The sequence below is a fragment of the Fistularia commersonii genome, chromosome 28, assembly GCF_037954325.1.
Source record: "Fistularia commersonii isolate RoL2024-O1a breed Wild chromosome 28, RoL_Fcom_v1.0, whole genome shotgun sequence".
NCBI lineage: Eukaryota > Metazoa > Chordata > Actinopteri > Syngnathiformes > Fistulariidae > Fistularia > Fistularia commersonii.
In genome coordinates this window covers 7,703,349-7,723,405 of record NC_141311.1, presented here as the reverse complement: position 1 = coordinate 7,723,405, position 20,057 = coordinate 7,703,349, and the positions used below count along the sequence as shown (strand labels likewise).

The window sequence follows — 20,057 nt, the reverse complement described above, 5'->3', positions numbered from 1 at the left end:
CAGAAATGATTAAGTAAGTAGAATTTTTCACCAGCCTGAATGGCAGAAGTGGCTCTCAAGCAGGAGACCGTTCACCAAAGCGAATTCCTTGTAGTTATAAAATCACTTGGCAAATAAAGCAATTCTGATTCTGATTCTGAATTGTTTGTGACATTGAAAACCAGCTTCACGTCACCTGACCACAAGAACGTGCATGGATTTCAGTGCATCTGTGACGTCACAAAACGCTCACAGGGTGGGATTTAGTGTATGGATTTATTCATATATTTAGAATTTTTTTGGTGGCAAAATGTACAAAATGCACATGGGCCTGGTGACACATGTCCACTTTGGAATCCTCTGGAAGTTACTGCGGAGGGCACAACTTTTGCAAGTGGAGTTCATTGATTTTTAAATGTAAATATGACAAAGCAGTTGTTATCTATTTATAAACAGTACCATTTATGAATTTTTTTTTGGTAATAAAAAAAAAAGTCTGCCCTATAGTGTAATAACTAGGTAATAGCAAATGAACAGTGAAGTACTGCTGAACGCGATTCTGCAGAGCCACTCAGCCACAGGAATAAGAAGCAAACACATTTCTGACAGATGGGGGGTTCATTAGTAAAACAGGGCGAAAAGAGAAAAGACGAGAAGGCTTAATGTCGGGGTCGGACCGATACCTTTGGGGGAATTGTGATTTCGGGTTATTACGGTCCCGTGACCCGGCTCCGGTGACTTTACATAAAATCAACACACATCTGCACCTCCTAAAACTCCGCGGCCGCTCTCACTGCTGTTGAGTAATCAAGAAATAACGAGTGCGTGACAGCAGTTTCTCACCAAACTATAAACTGGGAGGAAATTGAGACGGCGTTATGGCACCAATAAAGCGTGCTGTTGAAGCAGTAAAGCATATATCACCGCTTGGATAAAGTCAATCAATTTTCCAAATATCACATAAATAAAGGTGTGGCCGTAAACGCAACGGGTGACATTAAATCCTGTTCAGCGGAAAACAAAAGACGGGACTCCATGAAGACAGCGGACAATTCGCCCAAGTCCCAAGCACTCTTTTTGTTCCGAGGGTCGTAAATAAACCCGACAGAAGCCTGAATTACTTGAACCCGTGTCTGGTGCCGCTCTCTGAAGGCTCTCCGTCGCCTGTTGTTCTCTGAGCTCTCAGACTCTCAGACGTTGGGCCCTGGAGGCCCCCGGTGGAGGGGGGCTGCCTCTCCTCGCTGAGTTTATCCATTGCTGCTGATCAAACAGCCGCAGCCATCAAACTCAACATCAAACCGCTGCACGGCTCCGGGAGACAACAGGCGGCCCAGATTCACACCGTGCACGCGCAGACACCCCGCATGCTTGCTTGCGTGTGTGTACGTGTGTGTGTGAGTGTGCGTGTGTGCTCACACTCACAGGAGCAGAGACAAAGTGCAGTGTTCAAGAGTCAATTATCAGTTTTACTGAAGTACAAGGGTTTTTTTTTTTTGGTATTCCTTTAATGTGGATTTTTTTCTCCCACTTAAATTGATTTTATGACACATCAGCTGCAGAATTCATAACAACATATATATATATATATATATATATATATATATATAATTTTCCCCCAAAGCCCATAAATAAGAATATCTGTGTTATATGACCTTGAGTGAATAAATTGAATATTAAAAGTTGAGTGCCATCTGGCTGAGGTGTCCAGAGGCTGTACATTTGTTAATATATGCTACATGAATATGAGTGACACATCTCACCATTAATCTCTTCTTCTCTGTTCCTGTCCACTCTCTTTCCTCCTCCTCCTCTGCTTTTTCTCCTTCTTCTCAGCACCCCTTACGCCAAATTAAATTGCAGGTGCCTATTGACACTGACAGATTTTTTTTCACCAGACAGACAGATTTACATGCTCCTTCCTGCGGCAAAATGAAAAATGATAATGAAAATTGCATCTGGGGAAAAAAAAAAAAGTTTCAGCTTGGAGGGTCACAACATCTGCACCGTCTGGAAAAGTCGGCGTTCGTAAGAGAGAGGAGCGATTGACTGCTGGCAGGGGAGGCTGATGGGAAACATACATCTCTGTCTTCGGCCATGATCCTTTAGGATCCTGCAAAGGGCCCTGGGTGGGCCTTCAAGTGAGACTGTCCTGTTTTGAAGCACCATTTGAGATGAAGTTGCTGATTTTTAAGGGGTTTTTTTCAGATAAGACTTCAGGACATAGAGAGAATAATGTCCATTCAAAATACTGTCTGTTTCCCGACAATAGATAAACCAAGGCCTGATGTTTCTCTCTCACACACACGCACACTTCATCAGGGATTCAATTTAGCACCGTTAAAGAAATGTAAGGGCAGCCTCCTCTGTGCACTCAGTCTCTTTCTTACCATTTTCCCCCTCAAGTCCATCAAAAACAACACCCTGGCAGCGGCTGCACTCAGACCAGAGGCCCCATTCCATCACGATGCCTCTGCACGGTGGAGAACGGGGCCTCAGACTGGCAGCGTAGCACATTTATGGACATTCCCCATAAGGCGCCTTCCTGATGGATGGCGCGGCTTCCTGAACCTCCCTCCCCTCGCTCCTCGCTCCTGATTTATTCGTCTGGTCTTTCTCACTTGGCAGCGGCGATGCCCACTTCTGCCGTGAAAACTCCCCGCGGGCACATTCAGCGTTATTCGGAATCCCGGCGGGCGAAGGCATCAGACAGAAACACACACGCGCGCGCACACATGCACGAGCGCCGGCCTGTCTCGTCTCGCACGCACTCCGCCGTGCTGGAGGGCAGGTGAGCCTCCCGCCGCCTCCGCTCTCTGGCCCAGAGGGCTCAGCTGCTCACTGGGCCAGAGGGGTAAGCGTCTCGGTTAGCCTGCCAAGTGGGGAACTGGTCCGGGGTACGCACGGGGGCCAAGCCTGGTGTGCACACATGTGCAAGCACGCACACACACGCACATATACACACACACAGCACATTAACCTCAGACTTCTCTCTGTGCCAGTCTGCGGTTTATGATCCTTGTCTGCCTGTCAGGGTCTTCATAAAGAGATCAACCCAGATGCTGAGAGAATCATACCATAAAAAAAGAGAGAAGATTGATGAACGGGGGAGCACTTCCTGTCCCTGCATCACCCAGTCAAATCCAAACACTTTACATATTGGATGGCGTATAGGAAACTATAAAATTGAAAAGAAAACGACCGTCGCCCCTGAATGAAACTCATCACCTCTGTGTATTTGGCTTGTGTGGAATAAATCTATGGTTCTGCCATTGTGACATGCTGACTAGGTGTCAGTGAAACAAAAACAAAACAACGCCCAGCCAATGCAATCAAGGTAAATCCATGAGCTACGCAAGACATCTTTGTACATCTACTCGTTCATGGCAGTGCTTCACGCAATCTTTCAGCATCTGAGTATACCATCTTCTTACTGAGCCCCCAATGCATATAAATAACCAGTAAATAACTGCAAATATAAATTTATAAACACAAATGGCGTTTCTCATATTTTCACTGTAACACTGTTTTAAGTCAGAAGCTTGGTAAATCACGTGTTTTATGAAATGTGAAATTATTATCCCAGGAGTTAATGTAAGGGGAAATATGTTTGCCTTTGGAATGTGGTTGAGAGGGAGAAAGTAGTGCTCGATGAGATTTTGGAGATAAAGTACAAAAGCCTTTTTTTTTTTTAATTTATGAAATGAATTCATTTTTATGATGAAATCGTGAAAGTCCAACCCAAATTATACCAGTCCCACTTTTGGGAGCAACTTATCAGAAACAGGAAACTCTTTTTAAGTCAGTTAAAGGGGCGTGTAGGGGGGGGTGTAGCAATCAATTATTTCACTTTTAAAATGCAGCTGTCTGCGTTTTTTTCATCTTCCATTTGGAGTTTGGTGACGATTTTGGGAGTTTTCCCAGGATCCATCCTGCACGGACCTCCTGAATGATCTGTGTCAGTGTGATGTTCAAGGTCCATGTAGCCTGTCAGACAAAACAAAAAGTTTGCATCGCCCCGAGGAGGTTGAAGCCTGCCCTGCAGGACTCCTGTGCTGGGTTTAGAGGCTGAGAAAGAGAAGGGAAACGTCTAGAATAAAAGGGGGGACAGTTTAACTGGTCGCATAATTTCCTTTAATAAACTAAATCAAAAACAAACGAAAAAAAAGAAAAACACATATTACAAAATATTTTTTTCTTTTTACAGACACACGAAACCGTTCTTTTTCTCCCTTTCCTTCTCTCGAAAAAATTAAAACAGAATCACAGACCATAATATATATATATTTTCTTTTAAGCGTGTATCATTTGCCTTATGTAGAAAATAACTGTAATGAGGAAGAAAAAAAGAAGAAGAAAAGCTTCAGTCGCAAAAGTTTTGTCAGAAGGCGAGGAGGGCGGAGACGTTAAGAGCTGGGCCTGTGGAACCCGTTGGGTGGGGGAGGGGGCTGTGTGTGTTTAAGCTTCAGACGTCAGCGAGCAGAGTAGTGTGTGTATTGTGGCGCAGTCCGTCATCAACATGAGGTTTGATCTGTTTTTCAGAGAGGAGAGCATTAGAGGTACGGGTTGGGGGCCGGTTACGACACAGGGGGTCACTGGACGTGGAGGGAGTGAGATCTTCAAGTGCGGTGGTGATGGTGGTGGGGCGTTTTAGTTCAGGCGGGTTGATAGCAAGAATAAAGTGTTTGACCTAAATCATAAAGATAAACAAACCACCATTGTACTTAATTGCAGTACCAAACTTCCGCCACTAGGGCAGAGATCATTCAGGGGTCAGAAGGAGGCGTAAGGCTGAAGACAAGGGTGCCGGTCAGCAGGAAACGCATGGCTCTCTGGTTTTTCTTTGTTGGTGTGTATTGCCTCAGACAAATAATTTAGCATTAGTAACATTATCTCCTGGATGCTGTTTCATCATGGAGAAAAAAAAAAAAGGACAGACTTCGGCACTGTGGACGTGACAATCGTTATCTCAGGGGGGAAAATCAAGGGGGCTGCTTTTGGGCTGAGTGCCAGCAGAAGGGGGGCAGCCAACCTGGAAGCTGAGCGACGTCAAGTCAGAGCCTTTGGCGGACTGAGGGCAGGGGACTATGGGTGGCGTTTTCTGCGTGCCCCCAACCCCAATGGTACTTCGTTCAGGGATCAGACTGGCGGGAATGCGGCCGCTCCGATCAACACAACGAACACTGCGACCACACCTGGAAGAAGCCCTTCATCGCTGTCGGTCCATTCCAAAAAGTGACACACACTTTCATCACCTTTGTTAGTTTCCTTCGATCTGCTCGAAGTCCAGTCAGTCCTGCGGTCATCTCTCTGCCGGACCCGTCCCACGACACCCAGGTCGATCTCGAAGGTCAACGCGCAGCTCCGTGGGAAAAGCGGAGGTCCTGGTCTTTAGGGAACTGTGCTGCTGAGTTGGCTGTGCTCGCCAGCCCCGCTGGGGCCTCTGCGGCGGCCGAAGGCTTAGGCGGAGAGTCCGCGACCCAGGGCGGAGGGGGTTGCCCACGAGCCGAACTGTCCACGGCAGGAGAGGGGTCCTTGTTGCGGTGGGAGGCCCCGGCATCAGAGTCCTGCTGAGAGATGAGCTGGAGCAACGCGGCCGCCACGGCAGGGCTGATGTCTTGGCCGGGCTGGATCTCGGGCCCGGGCTGCTGGGCGTTTCCAACTAATGGGGCTGATGGAGGCGGCCCGGGCGGAGAGGGCGGACGCTGCTCGCCAGATGGAGGCACCTGGTTGGCCCCATGAGGTTTCCTTTTTGGCGCCGCACCATCTGAGGGAAGCCAAGCAGTAAATAGGTCTAGGTGTCAAATATCGAGACGGATCAGGCACAAAGCATCACCACAAACATCATGACTCAAGATCATTTGGCTTCCCTCCGTCTTAAGTCTCTTCTAAGAATACACTGTTGGGTCACTGAGGACTTGGGGGAGTGACATGCTGGCGCTCCTACCTTCACCACAAGAGGGAGAACAGGGCATTTTCAGGCATTTCAACTCACTGAATTGGTTTGTGCTATGCACTTCCATGTCTAGTGTCAACTAGCTTCAGTCCCAGCCTCAGTCAACAAATAAGGAGCCTTGTCAGGTAAACACAAATATCTATATTTAAGCATTCTGTTGAATTTGGTTTCTGTGACCTATTCAAGGTTCATTTCAGCTGAGTGCAGAGGCGGTTGTTTCTTTGTGCCTGAAACAGCCCCAGTAAAAGGGAAAAATATGGGAATTACACGGAACAATTTGGGGAAGGGGGGGATGTAAAACTGGATGAATGGAAAGGGTGACTTCAATAGGACAGGTATTATAAGAAGCAGGATTAGATCAATGTGGATCGTCGACCCCCTCCCACGCCCGTTCTCCTTGTCGCTGACCCATCCTGCCCCCCCAGTTACAGGGCTGCAAAGCGAACTGGGGCGGCATTTCAGAAAAAAATAAAATAAAAATAGAAGAAAACAGGACCGTTACCATTCCAGCGCCATCAACATAGCAAAGTGTTTTATTCACTAATATCCGAGTCAGGGTGAACAGTTAAAAACCAAAAAAGGAAAAAATAAAAAATAAAAATAAAGAATGTGTGACAAAGCAAAGTTAAAAGAAATACATGCAGGTGATGTCTAAAGATTCAGAACATTTATTGTCACCGTATAATTTATTACTTCATTAAAAAGGCTGACATTACAGTCTTGTAGCAACATGGCTTCCTGTATAAATTCTAGACACCTGCTTTATGAAAATGAAAGTAAGGAGGGAAAGGTGTGGAAATGGGACAGATACAGCAACAGAGACTGAGGAAGAAGGAAAAAGGGGGTTGGGGTGGGTGGGGGAGCATGGAGGGTTACAATACAGTGTGAACCTCTCTTGACATTCAAATGGGTAACACTACACTTTCTCGGTTCATTGCATACACGCCGCTGAGATGTCCATGTGCGCCAAACTATTACCTGGTTACTGAATAACACAAAAGGGTGGAAAAAAACAAACAAAACAAAACAAAAAAAAAAAAAAAAAAAAAAAACAGAAGACCCTGCCAGTTTCAGTCTCTTACTTTTTTTTGACAATTTTTTCGATACTGGCTGGCCTGCAGGAAAGAGGAGGGGATGTGTACGCGATTTAAGGAATGACAGGGAAAAGAAGGGAGTGAAGGTGAATGATGGGTCCAAATTACCCCGTTTAAGTCGCTTAAATTGAGTATCTTGCTGATTTCACTGGGTGGTCTAAGAATTAATTTTATGGACTATATAGTAATCCTGAGTTCTATAGCTCAGCTGGTTTGTTCTCCTCTGCCTTGATCTGCTTATTCTCGCCGGCCCCAGTGACTTTCTCCTGACCCCAGGCTCCCCCCACTTTTCTTTCACTTTCTAGAGACTGAACCCAGACTTGCCCTTGCGATCAGTAGTGGAGGCGGAGGAGCCGTGTGTCAGTGCTTCCTCTGATTGGACCCCATTGCTCTCATCGCCTTGCTCCTCGGTCTGCGGCTTGATCATGTGGCCCAGAATGAGGGCCAGCAGGTTGGCCTGGTCTTCCTGGATCTGGGGTGGATCTCCGGACGTCAGTGAAAGCTCCTGGGAGTCAGCCGGTGGGTCTAAGGGCTGGGACCTGGCGGTGGACTGGGCCTGGTCCTCTGCAGCCCCCTGGTGGTCAGAGGCCTCGCTGAGCGCAGACAGGGACTGACTGAGAGTCTCAGGATTTGAGAGGTTTAGGAGCTGGGCCACCTGGGGGAGGCTGAGGTCCGTCTGTCCCTGGAGGAGGTTCAGCAGTACCGCCAACTCTGTCTGGTTCAACTGCTCTGCAGCAGCTCCCAGACCTAAATGTATATATTTACAGAGCCACGATTAGAACTAGAAGAACTCCAATAAATACCAAAAAAAAAAAAACGAAAAAGAAGTGTCAATCCTGAATGGGGTCTCCTGGAGGCTATAACACTGAGTCTTATCACACAACAGTCACACAGTCATGTCAGCTTACATGGGGCAGGCTTACAAAGAATAAAACAATTATGAAAATTAAAAAAAACAAACAAACACAGTGTTACCCAGAAGAGATGCTGAATAACGTAACATTTAAAATGGCATTTTAGATGAGTGGCAGCCATTGTTACCTGACAGCGCACTCTCTGTGATAGCTGTGGTGCTTGGTTTGCCCGGTGGGGGAGGCGGGGCTCCAGGTGGGCTGGCCTGGGGCCGGCTGTTCTCCCCACTCGAGGTCCCAGATGGGTCCTTGCGGGGCGCTTTGGGCGCCGATGCGTCCTCGGCCTGCCCGCTCTGGCGTGCGCGCCGTCTCTTCTTACTCCACAGCTCATGGCAGTCTTGGTGGTGAGGAAGACTGGGGAGAAGTTGTGTGCAGATATTGACAAATGGACAATCTTAAGAAATTCCTGACCAAAGATATGAAAGGAAGCTGTTAAACTACAACACAATCGCTGAGAGAAAATGATTATGATGAATGAGATTTTGAATCGCGGCCTTTAAGATTTGACTTTCTGGCAGCAAGGTGGGTGAAGGCAGGGGCCTCTGATCTACTGACTCTGGTGGGGGCATCTTGCTGGGCTCCACATCACACAGGAAGTCACTGTTAAGAGCGACCTCTGATGTGCAGCGCCGTGCCGGGTCGAGGGTGAGCATGCGGTCCAGCAGGTCCAGGGCGGGGGTAGGCAAACTGTACAAAGTGGAGAAAGAGAAATTTTTCTCTTTTTTCCCTTTAAACATGGACTGTGACTCGAATAGACTAACAATTCTTTTCTTCATGCTTCAATACTGTTGTGGAATTTCTGCTAGCATTAAGTTCGTCTAAGCTACTAGGGCATACAACGTACAAGGCAAACTCCTCCCGTAGCTTCCGCCTGTACTGCTTCTTGGGTTTCATGGTGTTGAAGAGGGGAAGCTTGATGACGTCAGGCCAGACGGCAGGACAGGGGCTCCCGCACAGACGGCTGCAAGACAAGACAGCAGGATGCAGTGAGGTCAAAGGGCGGGACACACGTAGGGGCATCAAGGCTGCGTTAGAGACCACGGCATTAGTGACCACCTGATGAGATCCAGCTGCAGTAGCTCCTGGTTGGCTTGAAAGATTGGCCGTTTGGTGAAGAGCTCTCCCAGAATGCACCTGAGGCACAACGGGGCAGAAATAAGAGGCGATTAGAACGCACACATTCCTTTTAAATACCTGCTGCTTTGGATTTTCACTCGAGGTTGTGCAAAAAGCGATGGCGAAGTTCAACACTTCTGTCTTGTGCCAACTTTTTTTAATGTTCTTATGCAGTTTAAAGATTGTAATGACGAGGACTTCTGCCGTGTATTAGGGTTTAAATTGGCAGAGCAACACAAAGGTAAAGAGAACATCAAGTATCTCACGCCTGACTGGGCTCAAGTTGCTTCTCGATGCCAATGGTGCTTCGGGGTGAAAAAAAAGGGGGGGGGGGGCTCAGTGTGCCGAAAACATCCAGTCTGCTCATCAGGCAAAAACACGTTTGCTTACAGGGCATTGGAAAGATACCTTCAGTACATCTGCTGCTGTTTATTCCTGCGTCAGGTTTGATTTCATTCAGTCCCTTAAAAGGTATCGCCAGGCTTCTCAGCCATGGTGTCTGGAGGATACAACAGTAGGTGGGGAGCGCTTGTCGAAAAAGGAAGAGGATACCAAGGAAGCAGATGTGCACTCTGGCGCATCACCTTTAATAAAACAAACTGCTCTGGTGTCTTCTTTTTCTCTGTAAGGATTTACTAATTGTTTTCTTTTTCTTGGAGGAGATAACAGCCCGAATGGACTTCAAAAATTTTAGAGAAAGCTGAAAAATGTAGCCCTGAGTGGCTACACAACCATCACAGTTCTCTTCCTCAAAATTCAGATCATGCTCAGTTCATTTCAGTTCAATAAGAAGAAGGTGTTTAAAAGAAAAATGTCTTCTTTTTTTGGGGGGCTTTTCCCTTCAGGGGTCACAACAGCGAATCGATCTCCACCACCTAACCCTATTCTCTGTATCTGGTGTTAAATAAAAAAATAGCATAGAAAAAAATGAAAAAGAAAGTGTTCCTTTTAAGCTTTAATGCAACATTTCTTTGTGATGTTGACAATAAATATGACTGGGGCTCTCCAGCTGCATGGGATTTTTTTTCCCCCCACTTGTCCAGCAATCCATTCATCTTTATTGTCCGCAGTGATAAAGGCGGTTATGTTGCTCCGATGGCCTCTGCGCCTGTCCTCTTGGATCCAGAACATCTGAGCAATTATTAAACTGTATCACTGCGTAATCCTTCAAACCTTAGGTTTAAATTTTGCTGACATGTCATTTTTACATTTGCCCTTGCCAGAAAAGGAGTCAGGAAACTTGGCGCTGCAGGGTTCCATCAACATCATTACCATCTGATATTATTATAATTGTCAACGTCCCATACTGGATATTGTCATGAATGTAGCATTGCATCTTCACTCTGGTTGAATTCCCACTGCTGTTTCAGATGGGCAAAACGCACATTGTGACTGTGCTGTGGCTCAGATCGAGCCTGCCTCGGCTGAGCGATGACAGCAGAATGATCAGGTAAAGGTGTCGTACCAACTCATCCTCAGCAGGGGACGGTGTTGTGCTCTTGGAATGGATTTAAAAAAAAAAAAGGAAAGAAAAAAATGAAAACAGCCAAAATGCCAAATATGGTTTGGCAGCGCTTAGAATACCTGGGAAGCCCGCCCGACTTCATTACATGTGTGGGAAACCCTGCTAATGGCCACTAATTTGTGACAAGAAATCATACCCATAAATCACAATTTTAAAGCAAACTATATATCAAAACCTTAATTCTACCTCCAGCTCCCCTGCCAAAATTCAAGGTCATGGATTTTTCGTGAGATTACTCATGTTTATCATGGACAACTTTTTCTAGAGGTGTTTTTTGAAGCGTTTGCCTTACACACATTGCATTGAATACATGTGTAACTGACGTGGCAGCAGCTACAGCAGCCTCTTTCCTTTTTCCCGCTTTAAGTTGCCAACTGCTGCCTTCTGATAATGAAAGCTTCAAGTTGCCAAACACTAACTAATATTAGGCTTTAATGTAACCCAGCAACAAAGCTACCATTTGGGTTGGACAAGAAAGACGATTGATGAATTAAATCTACACACTTGCCAATTCATCAGGTAAAAGCAGGTATAAGTACTGCAGCATTTATATGAATGAACTCTGTAAAACCCAGTAGGTAAGATGAGCTCTAAGTTGCAGACAAAATGGTGACTGTTAAAAATAAATCAACATCACCCTGAAACTCATTACCTGAAACTCATTCCAAGTGAACAAAATGAATTGGTGTTTTTTTTATAAATAACTTAAACAAGAAAATAATAAGCAGAAAGGTCATGGCAGTCGAATTCCAACTTACCCACAGCTCCAGACGTCGATGGCTGGAGAGTACCTCTCCTCTCCCAGCAGGAGCTCGGGGGGCCGATACCACAGCGTAATTACTTTGTTAGTGTAGGGCCGACTGGCGGAGAGGAGAGGAGAGACAGGATGTTAAAACTTGACATGCATACAAAGAGCATCTCTGCCCCCGAGTGTCCAAAAACAATCACTTCAGCAGGGCTCTCTCTGAGACAGCGACACTGTCAGGGACAGCGCCCTCCAGTGGGACAAATAAAAATTGCCATTGAGAGGAGCTTTTAACACAGCATGTCCATCACACTCCCCATAGCAGTATTCTCCTAATAGTGTGCAGGGACGTAAAGGGGACAAACGGTCTTGTCTTACCTTTCCTCTGAATTGTAAAGTCGGGCCAAACCAAAGTCAGCCAGTTTGATTTGACCTCTGAACAGAGAAACAGAGATAAAATATAAGATTAGGGATGACAACGACACCAACAGCTCAGGAAACAGTTTGTCAAGTCACTGTCAACAGTATTATGGGTAATTTAGACAGAAGAGACACACAACTACGGAGATGGCAGGTTTATTTCATCATTCGGGTTATCAAGAGCTAGGGCTGAAGTTGCTTGAACTGATAAAATGCGCCCTGAATACCATCCTTGAAGAGGCTGGAGGCCAAAATCGATCAATCGGCAGACATTTTGGTTCAAAACCATAAACTTCAGCTGTGCATTTCAGCACAACAAAATAATAAGAACAGTAAATATATTTATAAAGCCCCTTTCATCAAAGTGCTGTACAAACGAAAATAAGTGAGAGTAGGACACAATGAAATAGGGAAAATCAATTAATTCATTCATTTAGTGTCTGTTCTACCTATCAGGGTTGGGGTGGGGTCAGAGTTCCAACACATGCCAACAGCATTTGGTAGCATTTTACCCAAAATAAGATTCTCTGAATCTCCATGGTCTTGAGACTGATTATTTGTGTATACATAAAAAAATTATGATTAAAAAATACAATCTCAAAATTGCATGTAGTTAAAATGAAAAAGATTGATAAATACAGTATAAACCACATATTTTTTTATTTCCTTCCCATACAATCTGCGCTTTGAAATAAATGCTTTTTTTTCTGTTTTGCAAAATGTAAGGCCTGATAATCTCCAGGCAAATTTCATGGCATGTCGAGGTTTTTGGATGGCAGTGTTTCACGGCAAACCCCAGAATATTTTTCTGTGGTTATTTAGCATATTAACCTCTGCTAATACTGTCTGCTTGTTTTTAAAGTGGCCTCAGAAAGACCACCTGTGAGAACTTTGAGTAGAGCTTAAATACCCCCTTCTAACATGTAAAATAACCACAGTCAGTATAAAGGCAGGCATAATTAGCTTTTATGCTGATGCAGTGCAGAGCAGTTACATTAAAATCATTATAATTACCAGTCAACTGCTTTTAGATTTGCAAAAGCAATAGTTGGCAGCTGCATTTATGTCAACTGCAACGGGGTTCTAGATGTTCTTAATGTTCGTTTGGGATAATGTAAGTTTTAAGATGTTAATAGAGTGAATCAGAGATACTATGGGGAATGAAAAACATTAAAGAAATGGAATATTTGTAGATACAGTGGCGGTTCATCAGAACCTAATTCTGTTCTGGTTTACGAAATGATAATTTTCCAACAAGTGAACAGGTCGAACTGATGGTCTGCCCAATGTATCCTGCCTAATGGAAGTATCTCTCTCCACGAACGCACGCACGCACGCACGCACACACACAGCGGATCCTTGGCTAGGCTTGATGTGCAGATATGCATTGCAGCATCTCTGACCGAGAAGTCCCTGCTCTTGGGACAACAGGAAGAAGGTATGAGACTGAATATGGTTGACAGACAAGGCCAATAATAGTTCAGGTCAGACACACTAAGTTCTGCCTTATAATACAATTCAGGAAATAGCCCAGGCCTAATATTTTGGATCTCCTGCATATTTTCTGTAGTTTAGATCTGGCTGACGATTTAACTTTAACTCCTGCGCTGTGCTTTGTTAGTTACCTGTTGTTCAGCAGGATATTGGAGCACTTGATATCTCTGTGCAGGAAGTTGTTTTTGTGGCAGTAGTCCAGACCCTCCATCAGCTGGCGCATGAAGCTGCGTATGTGCTCGTGGGAGAACTGGACCAGGCCTGACTCCAGCAGGCCCATGAGGTCATGGTCCATGTACTCAAACACCAGGTAAAATGCCCCTGAAAACAGAGGCACAGCATTTTTACACAAACAGCAAACAGTCAGAGGACTAGACAAGGGACAGTGGCAGCACTTTACTCTTGCAAACTTAACTCAAGTGAAATTATTTCAGTTGATGCAAAATGCAACTGCACGGCTTTGCAGCCAAATCCAAAGCCCCTATTCCCTATTTCTGCATACCGAAGAATTTCGACAACACTGTTCTGTTGGAATCGACTGAGGGAAAAAAAAGGGACTTTTCATTTCCACAAAGAAGATAATGGGTACAGAATGCAAGAAATGAAAAATGGAGTCACTGACCAAATGGATATTATGATGCAATTTGCAAAAAAGTGTATCAGCTCATTAAATGCAGTCAAGGAACTACATGGCTCCTCGAAAATATCTATTGCTGCACAAATGAATAGTTATGCATGGCATTGTGATGTTCAAATCATACAAATATAAAACAGCTGTTTTGCCAATTGAAACACATTTGCCTGTAAATATCCTGTGCTTTTTAACTCTTTGAATTAACTGCCCAGTAAATAAGTAGCAATATATTTACTCGCCTTTGTCATATCACTTCCGGATAACAGTCCTGACCTGTGTGCACGGTTCACACCACCTCTTCTAAACTCTACTCATATCGAAAGTACACGAGTTTGAAAGTAGGAGGAGAGGTGGCTCTGCGATATTGGAATTAATCTCTGGTCTCCCATAATGTTTATCCAAGGCTGACAATTGTTAACTCCCTTACCTTTATCCTTTTTAAAGTCAAGGGCATCCTGCTTGTCAGTGACAATCTCCTTCATGTTGACCACGCTGCGGTGCTTGAGCTGCCGCAAGATCTTGATCTCTCGGATGGCTGTGATGGGGAAACCCTCCTTTTCATTGTCTAAACGCACTTTCTTCAAGGCTACCAGTTCACCTGGTGTGGGAAGGGGGAAACAAGAATGAAGAATTTCTATGTCTTGTTTGTTTTGACAGAAGACAAACGGGTACCGATGGAAGTCCCTTACCAGTGTCTTTGTCCTTGGCCTTGTACACTTGGCCGTAGGTTCCTTCCCCGATGATGCCGATAATATCAAATTTGTCCACACATCTTTTGCCCCAGTCACTTAGGTTGTGTTTGCGCTCACCATATCGTGGGCAACAAATCCTAGATGCCATTAAAATACAAGGAAACATTTCAGTTTCAGAACTTGGTTGTTGTTTAGTTAACTGAAAATTGATAGAGATAAAGAAAGACTCTCACTTTGGTCTCTTCTTAAGGACTGGCTGGGGAAGAGGTGGGGCCTGGTGGACAGGTGACTGTGGTGGTGAGCCTTCTCCTCCAGCCAACGTTGGCGGCAGAGGAAGGTCGATGAGTGATGGCCGATTGCGAATTTCCTTCTCCTTTCTTGCTAGCCTTTGGGGATGAGTGGACTTCTTTGGGCTAAATGAGAGGTGAAAGGAAATTACTATAATGACTAGATTTGAAAGAATAAATGTCCATCTGTAACCTTATTTCCCACACTTTTGCGAAAATCATCACACATTTCCAATAGCTTCTATTGTAGTAATATCAAAACTGGCTAAATTGTCCGGTGTCCTTATAGAACTCAGACAAGGAAAAGAGTTCATCTGTTTTCTATATATCCTCTATGTGTTTGTGTTTGCTCTGTCGGGGTTCTCACCTGTCCTGAATGTTTCCCAGCAACATTGGTGGCAAAGGCAAGGGGGGAAGAGTTGATGTCTTGTGAAGAGGCGTCTGTCGGACGGGGCTGCGCACGGGAACCGAGGCTGGAGATTTAGCTGGGGTTGAGGGCATCGGGGGCTGAATGTTTGTTTCTGCTTGAGGTGGCGGCGGCGGCACTGGGTTGGCTGGAACGGGTGGCACAGGGGGAGAGGGCTGAGGAGGGGGGGGTGCTGGGGAGCAAGTGGAAGAGGAAGGCACAGGAGCAGTAACCTGGTCTTCGCTGCTTGCGCAGTCCTGCAGTTTTTGTACAGGTGGTGCAGGCTGAGACTCTGCGGCTGCTGAGTCTCTTTCAGAATGCGGGGCCTCAGTCTTAGCAGGCCGTGAAGAGGCGGTGGCGGTGGTGGCAGCGCCAGCAGTTTTACGTGCTGCTGGAGAGGTACCGCCGCCGCTAGCACGAGCTGCTGCCTCAGCTGCCTGCCGTTCTTTCTTCCTACGGGTCAGCTCAGCACCCAGGCTGGAGTTGAGAGGCAGCCGGGAAGAAGGAGGCGAGCGGCTTGCCGGTCGGCTGCTGTGGGAGCTGCTCCCTGCCCCAGCAGTGTGCCTTTTACTACGGGAACGGGAGGAAGAGCGACGGGAAGAGTAGAGCAGAGGGGATCGACTCCTCGAACGGCCAGAGCGTCTATAGAAAACATTGAAGGGGAAAACATTTTTTCTATTTAGGCTCCACAAATTGATGATGCAAAGCAGAAAAATAATTACAGCTCAGCTTCGATGTGACCGAGAATTTTGTATTCTTTGTTTATTAATCAAATGATGAATAATGTTCAGGATCAGCTTTGAAAACAGGTTTATTAAATCAAAATTACTCTGTTGACCTCCTTGGTTTATGACAAGTCATTGTGTGTGTGAACACTTACTTTGACCCAACAAACCTTATACACCTAGACCTGCCTGGCTATACGTGAAGGGAACAAAAAAAGCTCTTATCTACTTTGTGGCTGAAATGTAATCAATACAAAAGTAGCTCTTGGCGGGGGAGGAGCTCCGAAGAAGGGGAAAAATTTCATAACTTTTGTCTTGCTTTAGAAAAAAAAAGCCTGAATAGCGCCCCCCCTGCCTCAGGTCACCCTCAGGTGTTACTATGTTCTGGTGAGGGGAAAAAACCCTTAACAGCACACTGCATGCATACTTTCAGAAAGAACTGCACTAACTGTTTTTTATTATTGGGTTGCCCAATTGCATCACATCAGTTGCAACATCTTCACACCGGTAGAATTTAACAGGGAGATGCTGGATCACAACCAAATACTATTACATATGGATCGTCATGGCAAATTGTACCATTGTTACATGAAGCTCTGCCACTGACAGCCTGTCTGCGGGTGCAGTTGGTTGAAGGGCATATTGGATGGAAAACATAGACTCACCGAGACATGGGGCTCGTGCTGGACGACCTGCGGGTACCATAGGGGCTGATGGACCGCCTGCGGGAGTAGGGGCTGCTGTCTCGTTCGTAACTGGAGGAGCGGTGTCTGCTGCCGTAAGGGCTCTCCGACCTCTGCCTGCTCCGGTGGGACATTTCCCCATATGGGCTGGGGCTCTTCTGGGACGCTCTACGCCTTGTGTAGCTGTCATCCTGTTGGCCGTACCCAGTGCAAAGAGGACTATCGCTGCCGGCCCCTCTTCTAGGACTGGGTGACAAGGCAGAGCTAGCGCTCTTCCTCCGAGGACTACCCCTAACTGAGGACTTCCCCTTGGGGCTTGACTTGTGGCTTTTGGAGGACTTTCGGTGGCTCCTGTCAGCTCGGTTCCTCTGGGAAGAGCCGTGACTGCCTTCCCCGCGACCTTCTCTCCTCAGCTGTCTTTCTTTGCGGGACTTCCCTGAGCGGCCACTCTCCTTGCTGCGGGACGAGGACGTGGAGGAAGTGGTGCTACCTACACTAACAGCGAGTTGTGCCTGGGAGGAGAGCATCAGCTCGCCACGCTTGGAGTCGCCGTCTTGTTGGATCTGTCGTTTAGACGAGGACACCAATGAGGCAATCTTCTCTTTGCCCGATCCAGGGATTCCTTTCTCACGGTCCTTGCTGGTCTTCTTCTTGTAACCACGCTCCCCATTCCCAGAGTCCCGAACTTTGTTGGGGTCCTTGGACTTTTTGCGGGAGTGCCTATGTCCCTTGATCTCTCTGCTTATAGTCTCTCTCTCGATTTCGTCCCTGCCGTAGTCTGGCGATGGTTCGAGTCTCTCCACGCCGATCCTCTCGCAGGGCCTGGCTGACGGGGGGTCGGAGAAAGTGTCCGAGTCCGAACTGATATCGTCATACTCCACCAGTGGCTTCAACGTGTTGACACCAGGAGGCGCCGTATCGCCGAGGGTAAATTCTTCGATCGCAGCCGCCGATTCCCGGCTATGTTTGGTTGATTTATACCGTTTACGTTTGGAAGAGGACATTGACGATTTTAACAGTACCTTGCCGTCTTTGCTCGTCATGTCGCCTGCGGAGGTATGAGAGTAGGCCTGGGTCTGGTGTGACAAACCGCCGATGCTAGATTCCTGCTTCTTCTTGGTCCCATGGTGTCGGTCCGACCCAGGCATCCCTCACGCCGGCTTCTATTCCTCTCCTGAGACTGGGCCTCGGTGCCCCGGCCAATACATTCACAAGAGCGCACTTGCTAGCCCAAGGGTCGACACTTGTGCGAAGTGTTGCTAAGCAGAGACAGTTCAAGAAAACACACCAAATAAACACAGTAGGCCGCTGGCGTCCGGTCCTCCTCACCGCCGATTCATTCCACTCAGATCGCCGACATGGCTCCTCCACGCAAGCGAATGCCACGGCGGTTTTCCAGCGTTGTAACGTTTTTACTTTGACTGAGTCAGTGAACGGAAGGTCCCAGCCAAACATTGGAGCATTGTGGTGGTCGTCTCCGGCTCAATTTAGCTAGCACGGCTAGCTCGTCAGCTAGCGAGCTGACTCGTGAAAAAGGAAGAAAAAAAGTCCCTTTGTGAAAAGCTGTCCTTGTCCGGTGCCAAGTTTAGTAAAGGTGTTTTTATTCCACAGAATTACGACCTGAGCACTAAGAAACAAGCAAATGTCTTCACTGAGAGACGCTCGTTTCTCGAACAAAATGAAAACTTGACCCGGTTGGTACTGTTTACATGTTCCCTTTAATGTAAGTTTTATCCCCTATAAATTCAATATTGATTAGAAATCATAGTATTTTCGTGTGCAGTAGATGTTCCAGTTTATTATCAATGGCTCTGGGAATCAACCAGGCCTATATTTAGGGCGATGCTAGAGGATTTAATAACATCCACAGCCCTATCTGAAGGAGACTACAAACGCCATTATGGCTCCTGTGACTAGCAACTTCTGTACACGGCGGTATGAACCGGAAGCCGGAACGCTGTCAATCTCGGAAGTAACTTGGCAACCGCCAATCACAAAACGATAGCCCGCCCCCTAGCTTGCCGTGACCGTCGTGGCGGCACGCCAGCGGCGTAGAACGTTCAGAATAAAGGACTTTATCCGATCAAGCACAAAGTTATTGTTCATAAACCAAGTTGGCCGTGTTTTAGCGTCACATTAACAGATCTCTTAACTCGCAAAGTTGAAATAAACGCAGACCACGCAGGACGGAGCACACAGGAAGTGCTCTGCTCGTTTAACCGCTCCAGTGCTTTACGTACGCAGGCAGCAGAAAAGGCGATATTTGGATTTCCTGTATCGGACGTTCCTCAGTTTATTGCACAAGAATGATTAAGGCAAAGGGGGGTCTTTAGGTACTCCGAACGAATAAGAGGGTCTACTAAACTGAAACTGGAACCCTATTCAGTACTGATATGACTTCAGTGATCTCTACGTGTTTGAATAGAAATACATTATATTATTTTAAACAAATGCTAGGTCACATCAGGTTAATGTGAAAAAAAAGCAAAACTGGGAAATTTTTGTTGATCTACACCGGGGAGCTTTTGTAATGCTTATCATCTTTTATTAGTGTCCAGCTTGAATCTGTAAATGAGTTTGTGTCGAAATCTAGACAGCTTCTGAAAGTCAAACAGAGTTATTCACTTCCTCAGTGTTTCCAAACTTTGGTAGTGTGATTGTTTGAGAGCAAATGTACCCCTTGCTCAGTGTACATAAGCAGTCTAACCTCCTCCATTATGAACTTTGTATGGGTTTGGAGGCACAGTGAGGCATGCAATATTTCACAAAGTTAAAAGAATAAAGTTTTTTTTCTGGCTTCCAGCCTCGCACATTTTCAAAGGACACAATAGTTGAAAAACTGGCACATAGTCCTATGTACACCATTCACGTTTCTGCGTGGTTTATATTACTACTGTATCTCCTATGGACTGCTTTTTAATTGCTTTTAGTATGTATTATTATGTATTCATTTTATACTTAGATTGTACTGCTTGGGGTTGACCCAGGACCGCAAAGAAAGCATTTCATTGTAAAGGGAAACACGTTTCCTCACTGTGCATATGACAATAAACATTGTGGATCTTGACTCACCCATTTCCAATCTTCCAAGTGTTTGTTCACTGCTTCATATTACAAGTCAAGATAAAGCAACAGCGTAGGACACTTAAACTCGGTTTAATATCATGCTGTGTGTGACTTCAGGCCTGTATTCCTTGATCCCTAGCACCTACTTTGTGAGTTTGAAAATAGCAGAAATCCTGCAAAGAGCTCACTATCACTGATTTCAGAGACAATTAATATTTCATGCAATTCAATTCAATAACATTCATTTGTCCACAAGGAACAATTGGAAGGCACATGGAGCAGCACATATATATACAATGAACCATACCTCTATAACATAAACTTTTG

At 45.9% G+C, this 20,057-nt stretch overlaps 1 protein-coding gene across 2 annotated transcripts; it reads right to left on the bottom strand.

Moving 5' to 3' along the window:
- Positions 1-4,554: 4,554 nt before the first annotated feature.
- Positions 4,555-18,575, bottom strand: cdk12 (cyclin dependent kinase 12). Of its 2 annotated transcripts, XM_086175981.1 has the most exons (14): positions 16,647-18,575; positions 15,218-15,898; positions 14,797-14,976; positions 14,561-14,700; positions 14,299-14,469; positions 13,369-13,558; positions 11,702-11,758; positions 11,337-11,438; positions 8,994-9,071; positions 8,782-8,898; positions 8,493-8,624; positions 8,068-8,291; positions 7,351-7,773; positions 4,555-5,743 (listed from the first exon to the last, which is right to left on the bottom strand). In XM_086175981.1, exons 1-14 carry the CDS (start codon positions 17,810-17,812, stop codon positions 5,328-5,330), a joined length of 4,077 nt encoding a protein of 1,358 aa, XP_086032107.1. In that variant the 5' UTR covers positions 17,813-18,575; the 3' UTR covers positions 4,555-5,327. The 2 variants fall into 2 exon arrangements, with proteins under 2 accessions (XP_086032107.1, XP_086032108.1); XM_086175982.1 differs by lacking the exon at positions 7,351-7,773.
- Between the last annotated feature and the right edge of the window lie 1,482 nt (positions 18,576-20,057).